The sequence below is a fragment of the Poecilia formosa genome, unplaced genomic scaffold, assembly GCF_000485575.1.
Source record: "Poecilia formosa unplaced genomic scaffold, Poecilia_formosa-5.1.2 Scaffold193, whole genome shotgun sequence".
Taxonomy (NCBI): Eukaryota; Metazoa; Chordata; class Actinopteri; order Cyprinodontiformes; family Poeciliidae; genus Poecilia; species Poecilia formosa.
The window spans coordinates 470,232-497,496 of record NW_006800132.1 but is presented as its reverse complement, the minus strand read 5'-3'; the positions used below and the strand labels follow the sequence as shown (position 1 = coordinate 497,496).

General features: G+C 40.1%; 1 protein-coding gene and 1 long non-coding RNA gene across 4 annotated transcripts in view; one reads left to right on the top strand and one right to left on the bottom strand.

Annotated features, from left to right (window-relative positions):
- Nucleotides 1-27,265, bottom strand: part of vav3 (vav guanine nucleotide exchange factor 3) — a 104,902-nt gene that overhangs the window by 62,258 nt on the left and 15,379 nt on the right. For all 3 annotated transcript variants that reach the window (XM_016678905.1, XM_007566589.2, XM_007566590.2), the window contains exon 2: nucleotides 23,285-23,401. In XM_016678905.1, the coding sequence (XP_016534391.1) occupies nucleotides 23,285-23,401 (117 nt within the window). The remainder of the gene's footprint in view (nucleotides 1-23,284; nucleotides 23,402-27,265) is intronic.
- Nucleotides 6,916-23,594, top strand: LOC107837963 (uncharacterized). The gene is made up of 3 exons (XR_001664017.1): nucleotides 6,916-7,922; nucleotides 15,304-15,305; nucleotides 23,580-23,594. It is a non-coding gene; the product is annotated as an uncharacterized LOC107837963 (long non-coding RNA).

Below are 27,265 nucleotides of genomic sequence, written 5' to 3'. Positions count from 1 at the left end.
TTTAAGCAGGTCTAACCTGTATGTTATTTATCAAAATGACATTTTAATAATTAATTTTCATACATCTTTTAATTACAGTTTCAATAAGAAAAAAATTAAGTTGAAGTTATGTCAAGAGTAACATGAAATATTCAAGCATTTTCCCGGTATAACATGGAAGTGATATTGTATTTATAGAAAGTATTGGTATTGGCAGGTATTCTCAAGACTTTTGCTTATTGTTTCTTCACGTTGGCATGACAACACTGTTTAGTTAGACAAAATTTTAACAAAGACGATAAAAACACAGAGTCCATTTAGAAAGTTTGAGAATAAATTTGAAACGATTTCTCAAGCACAACAAGCAGCTTTGTGATTGAATTAAACAATTCCCATTAATTTAAATAAGAAAATGATTATATATCTTCATGATACGTGTCAAACAAACGATTAAACAAAACAAAACAAGTGATAAATTTGTGAAAAGTCGAAAAGTCAGGGTTATCCTGGCAACAACCGAGCTGATGACATCACATTTGACGAGTGGTAATACACACGAGCCTCGTCAATAGGCAAAATGGAAAAAGGCTCACAGCCAGAAGTTAAGTGTCTGCAGTGGAGGGGCTCTCAATCTTAGCAGCAGGCAGAAAACAACCTGAACTAATGAGCAATGAAATCTCCACTCTTACGGTTCTAATGTGCAGCCTCGGCCATTTAGTGGGGAAACCAGCATTAGAAGAGGCTGCAGTCCAAGAGCTGAAGTTTGACACCCAGGGGTTCCTCCAGAGCTACACTGTACTTTGCTCTATCCATTTTCCCTTCAAGAGCACCTTCGGTTAGCTTGTGGCAATGTAAATAAAGGGCTACTGTTTTTTCTTTAAACAATTGCTTTACTCTTGCCCCAATTCTGTAAAACACAGAGCTACGTTTAGCTCTGTTTACACAAGATCACTGCCTAGAAACTGACGGTTTTTCAGATTGGCAAAAAGTTCCCTGTTTAGACAGCGCCACCGAGACGCCTAGCGTCAAATGCAGTTATGCCAACCTACTAAACGGCACTGCGTTTTAGCATGTCGTAGAATGTGCATGAACAAAATGCTTATGTAACATATGTATTCCTTATCAGAAATAAACTAAACTGAACAGGCTAAGAAGCACAACACAGCACTATGCTATCTGCAATTGTTTTTGTTGTTATCGGCCCATTCAGGCCTACCATAAACCCTGAAGTAGTGCATTTCTAGCATGTGTGCTTTCACACCCGTGGAGCAGTTCACACTTATTTGTGGTACTTTTTCTGCGGTGCCAGGTTTCAAAAAGTGCCGGTGTGAGAGTCTCTGGTGTTGCGAAAACGAACCACTGTTCACAACAAAATTGTTACGGTTTAACTGAAGAGCTGGGTGTAAATGTTAGAGTACATGAAGAACATCACAAAACGGCTCACTGCAGCTCCTCCAGAGTGACCACAGGTCTTTTGGTTGCCTCTCCAAATGAACGTCCTCCTTGTCTGACAAAGCTAGTTTAAGTGGAAAGCCATGTGTTGGTAGGCTTGGAGTTGTCCCATATACTCTTTTCATTTTCAGATGGGGGACAGGACAACATTCAAAGTTTGGGAAATTATTTCATAACCTCACCCTGGTCTACACTATTCCCCAATTAAGTCTCTTGACTTGTCCTGAGTGTTATTTGGTCTTTTTTTTTTACATATATGCAGGCATTTTGTGGTGCAACTTCTTTTGTTTTTTTACAGTACTTAGAGAGGTATCGGCTAGGCATACAGCAAACGTTTTAAGTTCGGGAATCAAACTCCATGCAGCTGTGTCTTGACAAACTACAAATACGACTTCTTATGGCATTTCATCTTCTTAATCATTTTCTTACTGCCACTCGTCCTATTTGAAGTCATGTGAAATTGCCTACACAGTATGCAATCATCGGTGGGATCATAATTACAAAAGACTGTAAATGATTCACGGTCAACAATTACAACCTCAACGGCTTCCTCATAGGAACTGAGGTAGCGATGGGTGTAATCAAGTTCCTGGAAAGCCAGATAAGCCTGGATCTGTGGTGCTGGGGTCCAACTGACCACCAATCCGAGGAGAAAACCTGCATGTCATGCAAATGAAAAATTATACTGGCAATCAAGCTGGCTAATAAAGTGGATTCTGAATTAAAGTCTCCAGATCCTCAAATATAGAGGTTGAGTTTCCAATGAAGGATCTGGTACTTTTTTTTTTTTTTTAATTTACAGCCATTCTGGGTGTAAGCAAAAGCTCGAGCATGGGCTATCCATCTTGCTACACCTTGCAGCACAATTCATTGTGGTGCTATACATGTCAAGCATTTTACTGGCTCCTTCTGTCGTTGCTGGATTACAGTGCTGAGCAGAGCTATAAGACGAGAGCCTTGAATGAGATGGTCCCAATAAATCCAGATCTCAGTGGAATAAGGAATACATGATCAAACGTCAAGGCAGAAAATGCCTGGAAGGGAAATAAAAAAAATTTTTTAAAAATCCCATTTTCCATTCCAGTAAATAGAGGCAGTCTATCTAGTGTGCTGCTTTTGGATCCAACATTGACATCTTTATTGCCTGTTCTTCTCGTTCTGCTGGGAAGCGTGGACATTGGAGAACACGAGAGGCTGGATGTACGCCGAAATACTACAAAACTAACCAGCCCAAATCCTAAAAGTCAAACCGCAGCGGAGACACTCGCCCACTCAGTGATGTTAAATTCTGATGTAAGTTATGGTAATGCGAGAGGTCTTCTTGATGTTGATAACGTGACACATCACACCGAGTGATGAAATCCCAATCTGGGTCTGAGTGTGCAGCAGAAAGGCGAAAAGACAAAACAAGCAGCAATAAACTCCTCCGTAAAGCAGCAAATGTGTCTTTTTCCACTTCTGGATCTGAGCTGGTAAAAAATCTCTCGCCTCAAATAGCCAGCTTGTCAAATCCATAATGGCGTAAGTGGGTTAGCATCAATTAGCATACCCTGAGGACTCCCCATTGTAATCATGAGCACTTAAATACTCTCTGTTTCAATTCTGAAGGGTGGTTTCCACACATTAGTCATGCGTCGATGTGCAGCCGGAGTCGTTTCTCAGGGACCGACTTGAATAATTGAAAAACACAAAGTAAAATATGATTGCTTATTCAAAACAAAGCCTTGGATTAACTTAAAGATAAAACCAGCACATTATGGTTTTTTTTTTAAATTCCAATTAAATCACCTTGATTTTGTATCTAGTCTTTATTTTAATGACGTGAACCAGTTTTCATTTCCATGCAAAAGTAGTGATTTTTAATGGGACGTCGTTACTGACTTGATCCTTCATGTTCACAGTCAGTTATGAACCCAATCCTACCTGCACAGAAACTCTGAATATAATCTTTTTGGGGGACGGTAATTTCCAAAGATTACAAGTGGTTTTATAAGATACATTTTTAAACTAAAACTACAAGAATCTCTTCACATCCTGGCACTATGAAAACAATTTCAGGATTTCGGTTTTGCAATACAGAAACTTATGAGATCATTTGAAACTAAAATTAAATGGAAGTAAACAATAAAGGCTGGACGGTTTACCAAAATCCATGAAAACTAATATTCTTACTAAATTATTATTCTCATTTACATAACTCCTAATTGGCTTGTATTTTGTGATGACCTTAGACATAAACCCCGTAAAGAGTGAAGAATGTCTTATTTTTGACCTTACAAAAAGAAATACCTCTGCCACATTGTTTAAAAAATAATAATATTATACACAGGGATCATTTCAGAAAGGCTTCCATCCACCACCCACACAAACTCGAGCCTAAACGTTGTTTTAAACACACCAAACCTGCAGGGGGCAGTGTAGCGCAAAGCGATAATCTGCTTTGCCAACCACACTGCTTCAAACAAACCACGTCTTCCTGTTGGGAATTAAACAAAGCACTAGGACGTTTACTTGTATTGACAAATATATTGGTTGAACTACTTTTAAATAGCGTATCAGAATAATTATTAACACACGAGGCGGCGTTCATTGAGAACTGTGGTTATATTGGCACGTTATGTGTCGCGGACTGGACCCCAAGTCTGTGTTTTCCCATGTAAACACACAAACACAAAAATGTGAGTTTTCTCAAATCTCCACCTTGGTCGGAGATTTGCATAAATAATTAGTTTTAGTGATATTTAAATAGAGTTTTCATGTGGATGACAGACCAAAACACATAAAAACATATTCCTTTTCCCAGACATCCAACTACATGCAAATCAGGCCTCATAGGTCTCTTTTAATCAGAATTTTATTTTCATGAAATATTTCTCAGCTGTATGATACGTACAGATGCTGCCAAAGCTCATCTTATGGCAAATCAGAAATTCTCCCACTGCCAACGTTGCAGTCCTAAAGCTCCTCGTTTTGGCTCTTCCTCTTATTAGAATATTGAATAGTCACTTGTGGATAGTTCTCATTCACTAACTGCACAGTCATAAATACTGTATCACCCCGATTCCCTTCAGCATGCTTCCCTCCCTCTTCCAGAGAAACTAGAAACCAAACTTTGGCTTTTCATGTAAGATGGATTACAAGGCTGACTCCATGTATTATTTCATTGATTGAATTAATTTCTGCTCCCCTTCCCCCTCTGCAGTGGTGTGCTATTTCAAAACTGCTTTTTCCTGGGCATTACGTAACTCAGAGGAGCCGCTTTATTCTGAGGTGAGCATAGATTTTTTTGTGTGTGTGGAGGATGGAGATTAGCTTCTAAAACTGTCCCCCCACCCCCATTTTCAATAGCAGCGCAACCACCCACTCTACCTCCATCTTTAGAGAGCAACACGAACCCCTCCCCAACCCGCCTCGAGCATCTGGAAGAAGCGCTGTTGACTCGGATGTACGCGCGGTACTCCACGTGGCCTCGGCAGGAGGCTTGCATTACAGAAACAAAACTCGGGCAGATCAGAAGGACATTTACGTCCCTGTGAAATCCCACACGGCGCTGCTTAAAGCTCAGGGACCCCGGGCACCTCATCAAAAGAATTTACGAGAACGTTTTGCCTAAAAAGCATCAGACAGGAACTGCACTTGTTGAAAATAAAAACTCACTCATTAGCCCTTCTTCTGATCAAAACAGCAGGTGCCTTAGGGAAACCGAGGGGGGAGGGAGAGACAGGACCGAATACACACGCAGACGCTTACGCACAGCTCCATCTGAGCGGCACGGCTCGCCCATCTGGAAGAGGAAACTGACCACAGGCGATCCGCGATGTCGAAAGATTCACCTTACAAAGTCGTCCAAAAGCGGGATCAAAGCGCTGTGGCTTAGCTCTGATGTTTAAACCACAGAGAGGAACGCGGAGAACTTTTCTGAGCACTGTTTGTACGGCAAATTTTTATCTTTTTTTTTCATCCTGAGAAGAGAAAATAAAAAGTTGTCCAGAGAGAGAGATAGATCTAGACTAAAAGGCCCTATAAGGTTTGTGAAGCATAATTATTTTTGCAACAAGACGTTACAAAACTGATTTTAAATTTCTCTATTTTCTTAAACACCTTTAAGTTTTTGTGAGGTTGACGTTTGTCATAAATGAAAGACCCACTAATCCATGATCACTGGGTTGTTTGGTAACTGAGGTAAGGCTGTTCTCCAAAACAATAGCTTGCTGACTGCTTTCTGTTGGGTAAAACTAATCATTGTTTTTATCAATTTATTTGAGTGTTTTATCTAAATGTGTTCAGTTACCCAACTGGCTCTGACCAGTTATTCTTTAAGGTTCTTTCTTTATTTATGATGTAATCTCCCACTCAAGGGGTCCATCTGTTCTGTTATCTCAGCATTGTTTCACTGAAGAAGGTCATCATAAAATTCCCAACCAGAGTTGAGCAGAGCTCACCAATCTTTGATCCCGAGCGGGTTAGAGGTTGTGGATCTCTCCATTTGAAAAGGAAGGCATAAAAACCTCATTGGTCTTGTGTCTGGTTCTTAACAGGTCTTGAGCCAATTTTTAAAAAAACCAACACTTTCCATGGTACAAAACAACTGAACTAGTCATTACAGCTTCACACAAGCCCAACCTTATTAAACAAATCCTATTTTTATCAAGTAAGATAAGAAAATATGCTATAAATAAACTGAAGTGGATTTACTTTATTACAAGAGAAATAAAGAAAATACAAGAAAATTATATATATATATATAAATCTTGGACATTTTTAAGCCCCTCCGTCATTTGACAGGCTATAATTAATACCCCTGACTGTTGCACATGGGCAGACATTATAGACTTTATGCAAAGAGTTCATCCCAGAGGCAACTAAAATCAATCAATTAAAAAAATCCTCTCTAAATATCATCTCATGGACACTGAATTAAATGCGTCTTTCTCACCGGGAGCTCACAGCGTGTTGAAGAGTTATGGACAGGACACCTTGGTTAGGAAGCTCATTGCAAACCTTTAGTTGAAATGGCGCCTTTAACTCCAGCCTCCAGTACAGAACAGAGAAAACTAAAGAGAATGCAAAGTATTAAGCTTAACTCGCCCTGCAGTTTTAACAAAAGGAGGTGAAGATGTTACCCTCCCGCACCCAGAAGGTGAGCGATGCTCAGAAGCGCGGCAGACATAACATCTGTCCGTTTTGGAGAAGCGAAACCATGAAAAAAAGAAAAAGAAAAAAAAGAAAAAGAAAAAAAATCCTTGGAAAAAACGCACGGCCGAACCGCGCACAGGGTAGAAAAAAAAAAAAACTCGCAGAGTTCAGTTGTTCGGTTTGGTTCAGACAGATCCAACTGACAGATGAACCAGCGCGGATTTCTCTGCAGATGCGACCAGGAAGAATTTGTGAGCCTGTGCGTTCAGACCCCAGCGGGTTTAGTGCTGGTAATTTCATTTAATTTATTATAAGTTATTGGAGCCACAGTCAGTGGTTTGTGTCATTACAGAGAAGAAGTTAGGTACATTTATCTGCTTTATGTGTGATGGGATCTGGATTCAATTAGGTGAATATTAAGTAAATCGCATAAAAATGCGGCTAAATAGTCTATGTTAATATGTTTTGACAGGAAATTTGACAGGTAAAAATAGTTACCTGTCGGACCAGAATTATTTGCCTGATGGTGGCTCAGGCTTTTAATGAGTTTGCAGCACACAGAGAAACACTTAAGAGAATGTGTGATCTAGTTGTGTTGATTTACTTATTGTAGTTTAAATAGAGGAATAGCAGCTGACTGGTGAGGGAGGACAGAAATGAAAGCGCTGAAGTCCGTTAGTCAGAAACAAGCGCAGTGCACAGGGCAATAAATGCGCATAAATGCTCCACCGTTACGCTCCAATTAATCACACATGAGATGACAATCGACAAATATACAATATATAGTTACGCTGCTCACGTTAATGGTGTTTTCAAAACAAAACCAGTAAAAACTTAACTGAGTATGTCAGATTCCCTCCTCAGCCTCGTCTTGATAAGAACAGAGAGCAGTCCGCTGGTTTCGTGTCCAGACTGTAATAAAGCGCAGCTGACCACTTGGTGTGCAGGCAGTTTCAACTTTACGCACAGAGAACGTCGTGGAGCTCATTATTAACCATACTACGAACCATATCGATCAGAGTATCACCTCTGATCTGGACGCTTTAACGGACCAGAGGCTTTGGAGCGTCCAGCGCAGCTGATCCGCTTCTGCGGGGTTTTTCTCCCGCAGGCCGAGAGAAGTGATGCGGGATCAGGAAACGATCAGACTTCTGCCGTCTTCTAATCACGTCATTTGGTGAAATGTTACCTGATTTCAAAAACGTTCTCGCAGAGAAATACTAAATGCTTCGTTTGATGACTACAAATTGGAAATAAAATGATTTTTTTCTTTGACGGACAACGATTTTTTTTTTTTTTTTAGAGGATCAGTAAATAACTTATTGGTGTTTTACCATCACCACCAGGTATGAAGTGTGAGTAGCAACACAGCGCAGCACAACTGAAACATCCAGGAGAACAATTTCAGCTTGTTTTTATGAGTACAAGTATAAAGGAGGCTGGTGTCGTGTCTGATATAAATCTATTTATATATGTCATCACATGGACTTATATAAAGTTATATACATTTTCTTTTCATATATGTATTATTTATTATTATTTTTCTTCTTTAGATATTAAGTTGGCTTAGAATGATTCCAAATAATGTACAGGAATGACCTGGTGCTGTTACATGTCAATCATCAGATGGGGCCACTGGGGAGGCCAATCAGATGACAGGGGCAGGGGTCATCAATGGTAACAATGGTTACCATGGTAACAGCATCGACTAAAAGTTGGTCCTGCAGTTAAAACTTTTCAGTGAAATTCTAGACATTGTCTTTGCGGAGCTGTTCTGAATTTTAAATCCTTCCAGCAATCAACAAAAAATATTTATTACTGCACCATGCAAAGCAGTGACTTTTGGTGAATAGCACTTTTAATTGTGTCTCATAACCTGCACAATTTCATATTTGACCTTTAACTATCTTCCATGCCAAGGATACGTTAAGTTGGTGTTTCACTTTTTAAATTAAACCGTCTAAATCGTGTTACACAGTTTTACACTTTTACAAAGCAGCAAAAATGTTAGGTTTCTATGGCCTGCGCCTGAATTCTACCGCAACAGATGGGAAAAAAAAAAACTGTCTGAAGATGAAATACTGAGAATGCAAGAAGCTGCATCAACAGAAGACGAATCCCGACAAACCAAAAAGGATCCAACAATCTGTGTTGAACATTCCTGCAACAAATGTCAAAACACTTAGCACCAAATCTCCTGAACATTCGACAGGTCAGAGCTGTTCTGACCGCCATTTTAACAAACAATGATTCACGCGGTATGACATCTGCATATAAATCTTCATGCTGCATGAAAGTTGGATGGTTGGGTGAGGGTTCAATTTTATTAATCTAACGTTTAAGTACAACTATAACTTTCCCCATCAAGTAAGCCTCTCAACTCGCAGTGCTTAACATTCTTCAGTTGAACTACCAACTTAAGACTAAAATTAGGAACGTTTTGGATCGCTCCGCGATCGGAGTGACGCTCTGGACAAGCAGTCACCATTGGGAGCCAGAAGAAGGGAAGTCTTGGTTCCCTGCCAGAGGCGCTTTTCTCCCTCTTTCTGTTCTGCTTAGTCAGTACCAGACAGGAGAGAGGAGCCGCACAAAATGTGTTTGCACATGTCATTCATGAGGTTACCCAGACGGTAGCTGTGAGATGCGTGAGGGAAAGGAAAGAAGCAGAAAATGGAAAAAAAGAAATGCCCAAGCTGTTTTTACTTATGATTTTTTCCCTTAATCTAGCAGCATTTACATTTCTGGCAAAGAAGCAATCCGGCACTTCAGGTGAGCGTCAGCATTCACACACACACAAATGTTCCCTCTTTTAAATCAGCACAGGTGAACGGGCATCGAATCCAGCAGCTCAGATAACTCACTGCCTTTTATCTAAATCAAACGGCATACGCTTTGGCTCGCTATGAAAGTTTTGGTTGAACCAGATCTTCTTTTTTTTTTAAACGGAGAGCAACTGCGTCGCTGTGTTTCCGTGCATCTGCAAGGAGATGCGGGTCTTTGCCCATATAGTTCCACATTTATAGAAGCTGGAGGGGGGGTAAAGCTCTCAGAAAGTAGGACAGTGAATATTGAGATGGTTCGTTCGAAGGCTTGCACATCAGTCTTTCTGGTCTTTGATCTTAACGACGGTTGTTCATAAGCTCTCCAGTTCACACTCACTAGTGCCATTTAAATTCACAGAATTGATCTGAGCCAAGTCACTCAAACACCCTGCCTTTATATTTATATATCTAAAGGCTAATTGTTGATGGTTAACCACTTCCCGGGTAAATACACTTCTCTGGAATAGTTGGAATGATATTAGGAAAACCTGTGACTGCAGTATTGTAGTGCATATGTGTCAAATCCAGGCCAAATTTGGCCCTGCAGTGTAATTATATTTGGCTCACAAGATCATTCTGACTGTAGCCGGCCTGCTGCTAGGCAGCACACATGCATCACTAATAATACTGAAAAATCCCAGAGTGCTCTGCAGGTGTGTTGGCACCTCAATCGGGACCCTCAAACCATCCTTCCTCTGTCGACATTCAATGTCATTATGCCAGGTATCTGGTCCAAGCCAGACATGTTTGAGTGTGGAAAAATGAGCCTTAGTGAATGTTTTCTTAATGCTACATTTTCGCTGAATTTAATTATTACTACTAGCCTCTGGGAAAAAAAGGCTGACACCGAAATTCAACCTGTAATGCGACAAACAGGGGACGATGCACGATATTTCTTTTTAAATTAGCAAGAGGAGCAATGTGATGATTTCCTGGAAGCGGAGTTTCAGAGAGAGCAGGAGTTTTTAAAGAGACAGAGTTCGTTAAATTTCTAAATCAAATTTCTTTTAAGTCATATTTGATATACACAGCATTTTTAGAACAACTGGAGTTAACATAGTTACTTCATTGTGCTATAAAACGGCACTACATGCCTGGAAAACACATAATGCTGCCCCTTAAATATGTAGGAATATACACCTATTAAACCCACGTTGTACCATAGCAGAAGCTAATGTCTCCATGCAGCTTCTGTGACTTGCAAATGCCAACCAATAGCATGTCAAATAACTTTGTGGCTATAGGGATTTCAGCTTCCCAAGCTGCATTTTTTTTTTTTTCAAATATTTTATATTTTATACTGCAATAAAAAAAAAATCTACCAAAGGATTTTTCAGGAATAATTTGGAGTCACTCTCCGAAAAATCTGCAACTAGAATAGTGAATCGTAGTGAAGTAGGAGTCCTCCGTACTTCAGATAATTCCAGTTATCTTATTGAGTGAAGGAAACGTGTTTCAGCCTTTTTATAGCCAGCAGGACAACAGGCCTGGAAAAGGGAAACTTCATTACAGACACCCAAAACAAAAAACACCAGTGGTACTGGAGCTTTTGCTTGAGTTTTATTAAAAACATTTAAACCATGAGCTTTTTTAAAATATATGTATATATATATATCAAATTTTGGCCAGATTGAAAACTTCAGAAAACCTTGATAACAATCACGGGCCCATTTGTGGTTTGGTTGGTATGAAAAACTTCCCACCTTTCTATAGATGTGGTGTTTATTTGTTTGTTTATTTTCTAACTTTTTGAGAAACTGATTTTCAGCTGGTATGAAGTAAAGCTGGAACAAAAAAAAAAACTTCCTTTATAACGATTTCCCAGGCAGCACAGGATTCTTCTTTTTTTTTTCCTGGGGTCTTAAACTTTGACACATTTACGCATTATACTTCAACTTCCCGATCCCCGTGACCAGTAACAGGAACCAAGAGGACGGCGTGGAAGTTCAATTGTTTTGGCCTTACATGCCCACAAAATATCTACACAGAACATAGGAAGAGCCAGGTTTTTTGGCCTCGTGTATAAAAGTTTAAGATCCACTGGGAATACAGTTTTTTTTTCTTACAACATGAATGCACCTTTTATTCTCCCGTTACACATTAAATAATATTTGAATTTTCAGACAGAGAACAACCGGTGTGATGTTGATGTGACTGTTTCCTCTTCCTGTTTCCTGCTGCTGAATCTGGAGATGAGTCAGTCCCCATGAGAGTCCCTTCTACACACACTCACAACAGAAAACAGCACAAACACATGGAGAAACCTCTTATATCCATGTTTTTGCTAAAGACATGAATGTGGCATTTTGAATGTTGCAAAATATGCTGTGAGAAGAGGTTTTTTCTTTTCTTTTCTTTTTTTTTTACCTTTGTGTGAGAACTGTATGAAGGAAAATGGAGGTTATTTTTGTTTTGTTTTTTCCAATTCCTACATGACTCCCTTCACACCGCTGCCTTTACACCAGTTGAGATCAGTTCACGCATTTATTTGAATGCTTATGAAATGTGAACACGGCAAAGACTTTGCAAGAAGTGACTTCAGTTAAACCGTTTTGCTAAGCGTGCAGTAGTTCGGCTGGTAGTGGGTCGTTAAGCTGGTTTTAGATGTAGTTCTTCCACAGGTTTCGAAAAAGAAAAAAGCATTTGAGCACTGACTTTAGCAATTACCATTTACAAACCAGTACAAGTCAACTGGTTCATTTTCTCGAGGAATAGAGGGGAAAAAAGCATGCCTTTGGAACTGATGTTTTGTTCAACAGTACGCAAAATTCATAGATTAATAGATGCATGTTTTAAGGTTATGTTTCTGTGTTAAACTGGTATGAAGAGAAAATAACTACGTGTTTATTGCAGAAAATTAAAAAGTGGTGAGTATTTGGATTGACTGGAGAATTGGGCAATCCTTGGGTATAGACCAGTGGTTCTTAACCTTTTTTGAGGTACCGAACCCACCAGTTTCATATGCGCATTCACTGAACCCTTCTGTAGTGATAAATAAAATATGATTTTTTTCCCCCCTCAAATTCAAGACATAGGGGTGACCCAACTAGAGTTTAGTTGGGTCACCCCAAGATCACCAAGTCTTCTTAAAAGGTAGAGTCTCTGAGAACAGTTCTTCAAAATATAGTCAGTGTTTTCAGCAAAGTTGAGCTGACTGTCCAGGAACGACCCAAGGTATTTAAAATCTGCCACAGTTTCAACAGGTTGGCCTTCGAGAGAAACTGGAACCACTTTAATGTCTTGTTTAGATCATGTAATTAGCTCTACATTCTTAAGAGAATGAAAAATTAATAATAAATAATAAAGACTTTGCGGTATTCTGATTTAGTAATGCAATTATATTAGTTGTGTTACCGCCCCCTCGCCGCTAGAGGCAGTAAGTAGCAGGCCAGAAAAGATGCGACAAAGGAGCAGATTTAGAAGTACACTAAAAGCTACAGAATTTGGTAAAAACTGTGAGCTTTGCTGAAGTAATTAAAGACAGAAGTTCAAATCCATGCTGAGAGTGGAGCTCCTTCAATCAGTGCTCCTCCGCAGCACTGATTGGCTCAGCAATGTAACGTGATCCTCTGCAGCAAGTGATGACAAAGCGGCGCGTCATCACGACTTTACACAAGTGTCTTTACCTCCGCGGCAGAGGCTCCGCCGAACCCCTGAGACTGACTCATCGAACCCCTGGGGTTCAATCGAACCCAGGTTAAGAACCACTGGACTAGACAGATTACACAACACAGAAAAAAAACAACACTTTACAAGGGTCCATTTTGTTTTTTATACATTTTTTAATAGGATTATTATTTCAAAAAANTTATGAAATGTGAACACGGCAAAGACTTTGCAAGAAGTGACTTCAGTTAAACCGTTTTGCTAAGCGTGCAGTAGTTCGGCTGGTAGTGGGTCGTTAAGCTGGTTTTAGATGCAGTTCTTCCACAGGTTTCGAAAAAGAAAAATGCATTTGAGCACTGAAGAGAAAATAACTATGTGTTTATTGCAGAAAATTAAAAAGTGGTCAGTATTTGGATTGACTGGAGAATTGGGCAATCCTTGGGTATAGACCAGTGGTTCTTAACCTTTTTTGAGGTACCGAACCCACCAGTTTCATATGCGCATTCACTGAACCCTTCTGCAGTGATAAATAAAATATGATTTTTTTCCCCCCTCAAATTCAAAACATAGGGGTGACCCAACTAGACTTTAGTTGGGTCACCCCAAGATCACCAAGTCTTCTTAAAAGGTAGAGTCTCTGAGAACAGTTCTTCAAAATATAGTCAGTGTTTTCAGCAAAGTTGAGCTGACTGTCCAGGAACGACCCAAGGTATTTAAAATCTGCCACAGTTTCAACAGGTTGGCCTTCGAGAGAAACTGGAACCACTTTAATGTCTTGTTTAGATCATGTAATTAGCTCTACATTCTTAAGAGAATGAAAAATTAATAATAAATAATAAAGACTTTGCGGTATTCTGATTTAGTAATGCAATTATATTAGTTGTGTTACCGCCCCCTCGCCGCTAGAGGCAGTAAGTAGCAGGCCAGAAAAGATGCGACAAAGGAGCAGATTTAGAAGTACACTAAAAGCTACAGAATTTGGTAAAAACGTTGAGCTTTGCTGAAGTAATTAAAGACAGAAGTTCAAATCCATGCTGAGAGTGGAGCTCCTTCAATCAGTGCTCCTCCGCAGCACTGATTGGCTCAGCAATGTAACGTGATCCTCTGCAGCAAGTGATGACAAAGCGGCGCGTCATCACGACTTTACACAAGTGTCTTTACCTCCGCGGCAGAGGCTCCGCCGAACCCCTGAGACTGACTCATCGAACCCCTGGGGTTCAATCGAACCCAGGTTAAGAACCACTGGACTAGACAGATTACACAACACAGAAAAAAAACAACACTTTACAAGGGTCCATTTTGTTTTTTATACATTTTTTAATAGGATTATTATTTCAAAAAAATTTAAAACAAATGCTAAATCACTTTTGAGTTGTTTTGATGTATAGAGAATCCAGGGTACATTTTGTATCTTAAAGCTGTTGAAAATGTCATTCAGTAACTTTAGTTTTTAAGTCAAAATTAGCTAAATTGCTAATTCTAGCTTAAGATACTAATTTTAGTTTTGGTTCATTTTTAGCTACCTATAATCTACTCTATAGAAAACGATTGAAACAGCAATAATCTGAATCTATTTCTTCCCTTTTCTGAAATGACTTGAGCGATAAAACCATTTCTGTGACCAGCAACCTCAGAGCCAGGAGGCCCAGAGCCCCGAGTGATTGTCAGCAAGCTGTGATTGTGCATGGTCAGTGCATTAATGCTCGTGTGTTTGCCTTCACACATGGGCAAACCTAAGTGTGTTTCCAGTGGGAGCAGCTGACACGTAGCCACTGGAAGCCCATGAATTATCCACAGAGCTTTCAGCACGGCGGCTTTGCAGCGAGTTCTGGCAAACAGTTTTGAGCCGAATTCAAAGCAAATTGGAGCCGAGGTTAAGTGATGCGACACAGACGAGTCAGACAAAGACACGAAATAAAGAATTTCAAATGTATGACCATTGCTGTGCTCTTCTAGAAGAAGAAGAAAAAAATCAGGCAACGAGCAGGCTGTTGAGATTCCTTATTAGAGACATCTGAAATAACATCACAAATCAAAGCTGTTCTACGACAACAAAGACGCAGCACAGATTTAAAGCCGAGTCATTTTTTACAGGTTCTAGTCCGTCTATATTCTCTCATTAAATCACCCTTTGGGCCCAATACACAGAATTGACGTTGGATAAAAATCTACACCCTGAAGCATAATTTAACACGTGCACATTTAACATATCAGAACAACCATTTCAACTATGTTAAACAAATTAACAGTTGAGCATTAATTTGAAAATGAACAAGGTACAATGTTTACTGACCTAAAATATAAACAGGCGTTGCTGATCAAAGTTCACCTGTCGAAAGAATCAAACAGGAAATGCTTATATTTTGAAGGATCTTCAGAGTCTCTGTTGTTGAAGAAAACTCTGGTTAGAAATGACGCATAAATGGTCAACACATTTTCTTTATAGTGGAATGTAAGTGGTTCAGGAATATGTTAGATTCTTAATTTAAGTCAGAGGATTTGCACAAGATGTCAAAGATATATTTTTTTGTTGTTGTATTTTCTTAGTTATTAGTTATTAGATACTCGTTTTTGTTTGAGAAACATACCGGTGGTCGTTATCATGACGCTACAGAAAAGACTGAAAGATTATGATTTGTTATTAGCGACACAGTCCACAAATATCCTTGGCAAACAAATCAAACTCACCCTTTAACATAAGAACATACGACTCTCTGGGTCAGAGCTCCAGTGTGCTGTTTACTCAATGGCAGCACTAATTAAAAAAAAGAGACTTACTGCTGTTAACTCTTTCTACTAGAAAACACTGAAAATCCATCACAGGATCCCGATACATGCTGCAGGTGTTACCACAAACATCTGTCATTTAGGCTATGGCAACTCTGAGTTTTGTGACTGGAGTCATAAATCTAACACTTTAGTCCACATGCGTCAAACTCAAGGCCCGGTGGCCAAATGTGGCCCGCTGTAGCTTTTTATGTGGCCCTCCAGACTCCAAATTGCATCAATAAGTGCCTCCAGTTTTTCACAACTCTGCAAAATTTACAAAAAATCAACAACACCCCACACTTCTTCTGATTTTACTGCAATTCTTTTCTCAAAATTGAACAAAAACATTGGTTTTAAGTGACTGCTGCCTCAGCCTTGCTTGATATCAGGTTGTAGTCCGTGACCAATACAGCGATTTATAAAATGTCACATTTAGCCTCATACATTAGTGCAGTGGTTTCCAAACATTTTCTGGGCCCCCCCTATGGATTACAAATAGCTGTCTGGTTGAACGACGTGTGTTGGGGAGGGGGGGCGTCGACTTCTTTTGGGGGCAAAATTAATGTACGTAGCTGGACATAGACAACAACATCGGTAGCCTACAGGCTACTTGTTAAGCTTAAGGTGATGTATTGATATCAGCTCGTCATCATTTGGCTAACCTTACCTGCATCCAGCAGCTTTACTCAACTCAGTCGGTTAGTTTGGAGGGAAAAACTGTGAAAAGTTCTTTGCGTTTTGCAGGTTTGCTGCCATGATTCTAACACAAACCTACGTAGCTCCGCCCAGCAGCAGCAGGTCTCCTTCACTGCCGCAGAGGCGTAAACCCAGCGCGAGCGTCGTAGCGCTCATGTTGCGTTTAAAGGCGGCTCGGAAAAACAGGTTACCACATGTTAACAACGGATTAAACAGTTTTAACTGCTGATAAAAGTTAAAACAGATATGAGAAGTGTGGAAGCCTCTACTGTATCAAATTGACACAGGAATAACAGAGAGTTGGCCATTCTAAGGTAAAAACCCAGCGCAGACATCGTTCATGTTTTTTTGTTTATTTTTTCATCCAGACGGCTTCCCCCGCCCCCCATGCAATGTCACGGCGCTCCCCCCAGGGGGCGCGCCCCACAGTTTGGGAACCTCTGCTCTATACAATAGTAGATTTCATTTGTTCTCCCACATACTGTCTATTCATTCACTTGCCCTTAATTAGAAAACACACTTTATTTTGCATGTATTTCTGCAACTAAAGCCTGATTGAAAGTAGGGAATCCATCACCAACATCTGATGTTGTGTTTGGCTAAAAAGCCATAAGATCCAAAAAGTAACGCTTCATAAAACTCATTCTAAGTAAGACAGCTATAGGCGGGTTATGACTCCATAAGTCTGGCAATTTAATTGCAGGTTTAAGAGACAAAGACACCTTCAAAGTTAAATGGTGGAACCTCCCACACCAATCCGTAAAGGTTCCTCTGCTAATCTACTCCGTCGCTGTGATGATGACCTACTTCTGTAAATAAAAAGGCCAAGATCAGCCAATATGAACACGTAATACTGAATTCAGCTTTCTAAAGGGTTCCTTTTAATGTCCAGGGTGGGAGACTGTTCCTGCAGTTCAGCTCTACGGTGTGAAGATGAGCTCAGAGTATCCATTAGCAAATAGCAGACACATGATATCTGACCAAACAGATCCTCTGCAGAGAGCACAGCTGAAGGACAATGGAAAGAGACAGAGGGGTGGGGAGAGAAATAACAGGGTGGATAGGCAGCAGATGAATCAGCCTTTAGTGAGTTTCCACTTAAATTTATCACAGTCGACTGAGGAAGAAGGCACCTATCAATAACCTCTCACTTCTGCTTTCCTCTAAACACCATTTTGTACCCCTCACTTTGAAAAGGAAAGAAAAGAGAAACTCATCTTAACATTTGACGCTGCACATATCTATCTAAATAAACTCCCACTTAACTATCCACATGTGTTGATCCAGATACAAGTACGTGAGTCGACTGACCCCCTGCCAAAACGACATGCCGCGCTAAATTCTTATCAGGAGATTGTTTACATTCTTCAAACATACGAGTGGAGCGGTTTTAAAGGAAGCTGCTGCGTGGTCTGGAACTACTCCTGTATCTATTGTTCACTTGATTTTACATGTTAGTTGGATTACTAATAAGCCAATAAAGATAGTAAGATAATAACTGTCAATATATGTCTAATTTATCTCATAAATACACAGGCAACAGCATAATTTTGTCAAAAGGTGGTCAAAGCACTCCTTAAGCTCGAGTTGTTTGCTTCACCTTTAAATCTGACAATGACGAGTTATTTTCCTTAAGAACAGGAAAACTGTCCGTCATATGACAGTGAGGATGGACAGCTCATGTCAGCACTTTGGTTCTATTTTAAACCAAGCTGGACTTTGCAGGAAAAGGGAATGGAGACACTTAGTCACTCACTGTCAGAAAATGTGACTGCAGTGGATTTTTCACTGGATGTCACAACACATGGATGGATTTTACATTTCTGACACAATTCAAGCTTGCACACCAAGACACAATGAAGAAATGTTTACAGTTTACAATTTTAACACTGCCATGATAATATTTAACAATATTTAAAAACACATTTGCCCATTGTATTTTTTGAGCCAAATTTATTTTAAAGAATCTGAAAGTCAATATAGCGGTGTCAATGCTGGTCGAAATCTAAGGTGGTCCTATTTTACTTTTCCTTAAAGAGCATTGAATACACTTCCTGTTAGTGTTTTCACAAATAGTATAAGAATAACCGTTGCTAGGGCAGAATTATGCATTTTGAATAGGAGGGAATTAACAGCAATAGAAGCCTATGACCTAGCAGCTAGCACTTAGCTAGTCAGAACAAGCTACGAACTAGCAGTTGGCTAGTCAGAACAAGCTACGAACTAGCAGTTGGCTAGTCAGAACAAGCTACGAACTAGTGGCTAGCAGTTGGCTAGTCAGAACAAGCTACGAACTAGCGGCTAGCAGTTGGCTAGTCAGAACAAGCTACGAACTAGAGGTTAGCAGTTGGCTAGTCAGAACAAGCTACGAACTAGCGGCTAGCAGTTAGATAGTCGGAGCACAAGTATTTTAAAAATGGTGGAGGCTTTGACGTTGTTGCTTTTGTTAACATGTTTGCAATAAATATTGTGATGTTCTCCAATCATGTTTTGATTATTCTTGCTTATTGATTTGCCGAAGGTTTTTCCAGGGATTCTTTAACTTGAAATAGCTGAAGAAAAGCTATAACTGAGAACTGTTCCAGACATATATGATTACATTTTTTCATAAGCTTAATATTAGACCCTGTTTCCACTGATAATATTTCTGATAACTCTTTTCAACATTGTTCTAATGAACATTAATTTAAAACGTGGTTGCTCTGAAACATCCCCCTGATGGTTACAAACTGATTCATGATTGATCCTTCACAAGCAGCTGCAGACAGTGTCATTTTGTAACTGAAAGAGTAGGATGTGATGCAAGCAAAAAGGCTAAAGTACAAAACGGGAAAGAGGAACAATTTCCAGCACCATCCTCGTAACAGCGACAGTGTAGATGTAGAAACTCGGAGAGCAGATCACTTTTAATATGCAATATCTAAAGTGCTTCTGTCACCAAATACTTTCACAGGCTTAAGAAATGCATTGATAATAATACCATAATGTGGCTTTTCATTGGATCTAAATAGTCTGCACCACATGTATGATGTTCTCCCACACATCCTCTTTCTGCCAGGTGTGGATTAGCGTGGGTCTAAATCTGCATGGCTTCTGAAAGCCAATTCTCTCTTCTCCCTAAAGAACCCAGAACCCCTCACGTACCTACAAAACAGATGTCCAAACCAGATGTTTTGCACTGAGGCAACAGTTTAGACCTGCTCAGTTTGTTTTGATGTTCTCCAAAAGCAGAGTAATGCAGCTACAGTTTCCCTCAGAAACACTCCAAGGCTGCTACATTTGCCTAGGAGTGACTTTTTTTTTTGAGCCTAATTAATAATCGCGTTTTTTATTTTTTGTTGCTCCGTTCTAACGACTAAATTGAAAAAGTCATAACTCCAAGATTAAACAGTCGCAGTCACCACTCAAGCCAACAGAGCAGTTGTTTCCTCATATTGCATTTCCTCAAACCGACTCTATCAAGATCATAAAACAAACACTAAAAACAAACAGGGGCTGATTATGTTTTATTCAAGAGCAGTCCGGCAGCTATTTTTAAAATAAAAAGCCGAGGAAACGGCGCTGAATGGCAGTAGGAGTGACGGCGAATGGCAGCTCCTCTCCTCTCTCCATTAGCCTGTGCAGAACCAGCCGAGCGAGCGTTGCCAACAAGCAGGCACTATGATTTCGGTATGTTACATTCACTTTGGGCAACGTGTTGACTTCAAATCATCAAAGTGCTCAGCAGCAGCTGAGTGAAATTGCCGTTCGGTGCAAAACTCAAAATTGATCGTTCAGAGTATAATGGCTCAGAGACACTGAAAACCACATTGTTAAAGAAAAATCTCACATAATTTAGTAAGAAGTGACATACAATTGTGTGGTGTGCATTTGTATTCATCCACCCTGAGTCAATAGCTGACTGTCACCACAGACTGAAAGTATTTTAGGTCTTTAACAGGCACTTCAAGGAACTGAAATGTTCAAGTATTTCCATAGATTTTCAATTGTATTTGGGTCAGAAGTTTGGGTCGTACACTTAATATTCTCCGTGTCATTTCATGTGGACGGCCATGTCTCGATGATGCTCTGCAAGATGTTTTTGATAGCAATGGTTTTTTTATTTCCCGCTTCACAGTTATGTGCTAGCTTTCCTCAGCCTGTTAAAAATTCAGAAAAACACAATTCAGTTTGTAGCTGTAACATGAGCTAAATAAACACACTATTTACACAAAACCCTTCTGAAGATAGTTCACTCACTGAAAACCTCAACCTATTGTTTTTCCGGCTAGGCTAAGCTAGCAGGCTTGAATTTTTCTGTTCAAATTAAGCATTAAAAAACATGAGACGAGCTAGTATCTTCTCGAAAACAAAGCAACCAAACTTGGAAAGGCATGTAAATGGAAAAACATAGAAAGACTAAAACATTACAAGGAGCAAAACACAGTAAAACAATAAAAAGCAACTTTCTGTTTGTTCTGTTCCCCGAGAGCGAGGATAAAGATCCGTATTTGCATATTCTCACTCAGCAACACAGCAAAACGCAGAAAGAAACTTGCCAGAGGTCCAAAAAAATGGTTTAATTATAAATGACTGAATTAAGAAAAAGACGCCTTAATTCTCTCAGCTGCCTATTCAGCCGTGTGCGCCAACGGAGATAAAAAAAAATAAAAAATGTGCTGCTGTCTGTGTCTAAAGCCTTTCTCATTTCACATCTTTATTCCTTCAAGAATTGTTTGTTTTTTTTTTTAACCGTCTATTCATTTTACATTATTAACCACTGATAAAAATAGCGCTTCGTTAATTACACCAACCAAAGGTTTAGTGTTAGATATTGGCTAAAATGTGAGTCTTCCACACCGAGGAAACCTGGTTCTGCTCATCATGATCCAACCGATAAGCTGAAAAGTTGAAAAGCAGACACAGTTTCACAATGTTGGCCAACGAGTGCTGTTGCCGACAACAAAAGGATGCAACGGTTTCACAGGCTTGCTTTACACAAGCTGCTGTCTTTCATAAACCTTTCGCTGGAACAGTGTTGCCACCTGACTTGCACATTTGCCCTAAAAAAGGGGAAGTTCAGCGACACAAAAGCAACTAACGCATGTGCAAGTCATGCAGCCGCTTTAGCTAAATTTGTTTCTTTTAACAGGAGAAATTAGTTGCTTCAGGCAAAATCACTTTGCCCAGGTGGAACTTGCTTAACTTACCCAGTATAGGCTGCATTTGAAGTAGCAAGCCTAGTCTTTTGATTCGCAAGTCAAACATGTTGGTTAGGTGGGGATAAACATGAGGAAGGAAAAGGGGATTTTTGTGACACATGAAGTCCTGTCACATCTTTGAGTGTGAATTTTTATAAGTGCAGGGAACATAGAGCCCTTTTTATAAGTTCTTTGCTCTGATATTTGAGTTACATCAATTCTCTAGCAGTGCAGCTACATCTCTGCCATTTTGTGCTTCACAAATAGACTGAAGGTTTCATAAATATCAAATCTCTCTTCACTACAGAATTAGCCGGTTCAGTTTAGGTGACTAAGCGTATTTTAGATTTTGAACAAGCGGCACACAATTGCGGTCCATTAGCAGTGGACTGCTGACAATTATCTCCAAACTAAATGTTGGTGGCTAGCTAATGGTTAGCCAGCCACGACATTGCGACGTTTTTGTTTATTTCCACCAAAACCAGTACCCAAAATGCTTCCATATAAAAAGCTTATCGAAAGTTTTTGCAGTTGAATATTCACTCTCAGGCTGACGGCGTCTTTTATTCGTCGTGTTCAACATCCAAACGGACAAGAACTACTTCCTGTCTTCCTTCAAACTTCAGTCTCAAACGCAGACACAAGAAATCAGCATCGCTTTGATGAAAAATAACGCTACAAAACGAACCCAAAGCTCTTCAGCTCGGCATCGGAGAAGCCTGTAGCATGCTATCGTCAGCTAAAGGCTGCTATTTCTAATTAAACCTCTGGGGAACGTCTTGTGGCCAGCGCCAGGGCTGTCGGAGAGCCACAGACACTTTCTCAGCCCTGCAAATCAAGGATAAGAGCCTTTTACAAGTAATGAACCAGAGGCCCCACTTTTTAAACCCTTGTAAAGCCAGCAAGCTGGAGCATTTTCACTTTAATGAGAGGAAGCGATTGAACTGCTGGGTCACGCCGTTGCTTTTTCAGTTTTCGGATTAGATTTCAGGTGTGGGGAGAACGCTGCGACACGGCCTCTGCCGGTGTCTACCGGCAGAAGAAGGAAACACTGAATGCCACAACTGAATAGCTATGATATTATACCATTCTGGTGTTTGCTAAACAAGCATATAAGGTGGTTCAGGGCGATGTGGCATCATGACTTTATTTTAGATTTCTAAAACAAGAATCTTAGCCTGACCCTTATATTTATTTCATTGTAATGCCGAGTTGACCTGAAATGAAAACCCAAATAAATAGAAGCCGTAAAAACAAGATGGTGGCATCACTCTGAACTGGACTGATGTCAGCAGTTCAGAGTGCATTGGTGGAAAAACAAAGTCCAGATTTTCCAAAAATGAAATCTTCAAAAACCAAAATTTTGATTAATTAATAAAATCAATAGTTGGCATGTTTTTACACATCAACGCTTTCGCTGTAAATTTAAATCTGGAATGACGTGGTGAAAAGAGAAGAGCTCTTTTACCTATTAGTAATGTTAAAGCTGCTTTTCTGCTTCCACACACTCATAAAGGCTCGCTTGTCTTATTCAGCGCATCTTTGGGGACAGCTGGCGTGCACGGCGGGGAAGGAGGCAGCCTTCATTTACCAAAAACCAAGCCAAAATGTCACCGTATGACTGCCGGCAAGTGCCTCCCTTACCTTGCCAAAGTTCCTGACATCGAAAAGGTCAAAGGCGTCGAACAGTTCGCTCTTCTTCATTCCAAATGAGTCGCTGCACGCCACCAGGAACGTCCGGATATTCTTCAGGCACAGGAACTGCATTTACAGGACAAAAAAAAAAAGAAAGAAAAAGAAAAACCGGTTAATCGCTGTGTGGCTCCCAATCAACAAAGGAGCTGCGTGGCATTAATAAATGATCCAGTCCGTTATTATTCTATTATATCTCACTTTCTTCTCTAAGGGGCATTCGCATGTGGTGGAGCTGCTCTGCTAGTTTAGCCTGTGAGCTTCAATGTGACTGTCTAATTAGACAATGTAAAAAGACGGTGCCTCTGAAAGCTCTTGGGTTAGTGTTTACAGCGAACATGAGAGCATTTTGTTTTATTAGAATAATAAAACAAAATGTCATACGAAGGCACTGCAGTGCTGTGGTTCCATAAGAACAAGTCTAAATACATTCAAATGTTTGACGCTTAACCCCGATTTCAAGTTTTAAAGCATAAAACAATGGATCCAAATGAGCTTGATCTGTGTCTGTCATTAGAAATATTTCTAATGTTAAGAATGTTAAGTTCTCAAAATTCTCCTCAGTAAAAACGCTTGTGAAAATAAAAATCTGTTCTTGCAAATACTAGAAATACAAACATCTGACACTGATTGCAAAAGGTGAAACCCTAACCCTACGAAATCCAACATTTCCTCCTTTCAATCTGATTGGAGGTCTTACAAGGATATTATTGTTCCATTTTATTGAAAGGTAGCCAGATTTTTGAGGAAGAGACTGTAAATGTTTTATAATCAAACACAAAAGGACAGAACTTACAAAAGCTGGAGCTCAGAATCGACTGAGCTGATTCACTTTCAAGGCTTTTATTGCTTTGAGCTAAAAGCAATAAAAAACAATGCTGTGCTTATATCTAAATACACCTGCTAAGCTGTTAACATCTAAATAATGTCCACCTATAACATAAAGAGGGCAACTCGGCGAAGATGCCGAGTTGCCCTCTAAACGCAGAAACCTTGACTCTAAACGCAGCCGAGGGCTGGCCACGTTAACCCAGAAGCATCAGCACTAAAGCCAAGCGCACACAAGGGCCTAAATCCATGCTCTCTGAGCTCGTTCACATTCTTCAGAGCTGCAGCCGGGGTTAACAGGAATGTAGCAACAGTGTGCAGTTGGCCAACGCGCCGCACGTCTGCGACTTCCCGTAAAATAAAGGCCAGAAGCGCGTCTCTGCTGATAGACTGGTTTGAGGGGAATCGTGTTTTTTTTTTTTTTTTGCTCCACTTCGCTGCCTCTGCTGGATCGCCTTTGACGGATGACTTCATCCTTGGGTGTAACCGACCAACAATGTGTTTGTGGCGTTTTCCCCTCTCTGCTCGACGTCTCCCCGTTTTAAACTGTGTGCCCTAATAAAACGGAGTATTGTGGGGAGCAAAGGAGAGAGGACGTCGCTGCGAAGTCTTACAGCTTATCAGCTGCGGTTCAATGGCTGTGGCTCTGTGGGGAGCAGTTCATTCTTCTGGCTCTTCACTGTACCTAGAAGACATCTGAATAATAGAAAGGACTCGCAATTTTTGGCCACATCGTGCTGTTTAAATGCAGATATTAGTTTAATTTAGTATCTTATTAAAGGTGGAAGCAGTTCAGCTCCAAATTAGGTGCTTCAAAAATGACATTAGGGACTACTTTCAGAGTCCAAGGGGTTTTTAGAGAGTCGCACTGGAGGAAATATCCCCTCACCTCCTAAGCAGCTCCAGTTTTTTCTGTTCCTGCGCCGTCACAACAATCCGGAGAGATCTCAGCCCGTATCAACTTTTTTTAGACATAATTTCTCTCACTAGGAACTCTCCAATTAGCTTCCTTCTGATGACAGTTCCTCGGGATTGTTCTTTAGCAAGAAAAAGAGAGAGAGAGAGAGAGAGAGAAAAGAAAAAAAAGGTCTTCCAGGAAATAGATTTTATTGCCAATTTCCTGTTTCTCAAGCGAAAGCTCATGCTGAGGTGTCCATATTTAGAGAACTGATTAGGTTTGACTGTTTAGGAGGAAAATAAGTCAGCAAGTGTCAAATCAGGAAGCAGCCACGCCTATTTTATTATACACTGGAGCAGAATTTGTTTCTTTTGGGGCGGTTGACTTTTTCATGACAAATGTAAAATACCTCCCAAAAACAATTGAACTGCGGTTTAGCAGACGGATGGGAACCCCCCTGCACCCCTTTTGAGACACCAAATAAGCGTGAATCAGCAAACAAAAAGTCAAGTGGATATCATTGAATGTTTAGACTTGTAAACATCACTTGCTTTTATCAGACAAGCACATCTTGCCTGCCCGGAGCCTCCGGAGTGTCCCAAAGGACGCCGGTGTATTATCTGAGGGAAGCAGCTTCTCGGAGCGCAACAAATATGAAAGACGGCGTGTCATCTGCACCGAGCCAAAGACTGAAGACTGGGGGAGATCGCATTAAAAAGGGATGTTGCAGAGCGTGAGGCAAACCTCTAACTGTTCCACATGCAGCTTTTCTTTGACGTGAGGGACTCTCTGGGGCTCACCAGCTGAACGGCTGAGTGGGTAGTGTGGACAAGCAGAGGCGCCGTCAGTACGAACCAAATCTGTCTGAAGTAGAATCTAATGCTGAAGGGATTTTTTGATTCCACTTTTTTTGTTCTTGGATAAACATTCATATACACAGCTGAAACCAGAAGTTTATACCGAATAAAAAGACACATGGACTTTTATTTTCTCGCCATCTGCAGTTAAATCAGACTAAACATCTCTTGTTTTAGGTCAGTAAAGATGACCGAACTTATTTCGTCTTGCAAAATCCCACAATAATAAGAGGGAGAATATCTCAAACATTGTTCTAACTTTTCTGAGATCTGAAGTCTTGTAGATCATTTTCTATGAAACTGGTTGACAGCGGGCACTTTTGCAAAAACAAAAGAACAATTAATAACAGTAATAGACATTATTTTAAAAGAAAATGATAATAATAAAATAGTGGAGGTGAAGATTAAGGAAGTTTCCCCTCTAATAGCTAGAATCTGAAAATGCTAAACGTACAGTGGAAACCATCTTGGCACTATATGGTTTCCACTAGTGCCAAAATGGCACTAGTGGAAACCATATTGACATGGAGAGCATGTCAAGTAGCATTGCGTCTAAGTATTTCAGCTTCCCAAGCTGCATTTTCTTTTGAATATTTTAGAAAAACATTTGCGAAAAAACAAGAAACTCACAACGTTACATCCAGTAGGTGAATCTGAAAATACTGAACTGCAAATAGACGGTGGTGCACGGGAATTTCTTTATGCTAGTGCTATGTTTAGCAGTAGCATAAATAATGTTTGAAATGTGTGTATAAATACTTTATAGTATTTTTACTCAAGGTTATGACAGCATGAGAATCTCACAGCAGTCCACGTTTATTAAGATAAGATCAATAACTGAGTTACTAATGTGAGGACTATAAAAACCTGATAACGATTTTAGTGAAGTCATAAAGGCAAAACAATGGGGAACTTTTCCATTTTAGGAACGAAAGTCTTTAACACTGTGTTGTGAACAGAAACAGAACCTCATCCAAAGCGAATGTTTTGGATGAGGTTCTGTTTTTTTTTTTTGTTTTTGTCTTCCGATGCAATCAGCCTTGCCACAAGGAGGATCAGAAGATTTGGATTTTATTTAGATAATAGCTTTAGCGTCCCAGTTGGAGTCTGCAGAACACATACTGAGATGTACCCAATGAGAAGGAAGGGACCGCTTATGAAAGAACAACATGTGCAGGAACCCCCGCCCCCCCAAAAGAAATCTCACCTGCAGCACATTTCATTTTCAAACCCAACCACGCGCGATAAGAGAACAGTCCGGTAAGCCGAGCTATCTCGCCCGCTTGCGTTGGCTACGAGGCCGTGCTCTGTTTCTATAATATCCATAATAAGCATCCCAGTTTCTGCTTA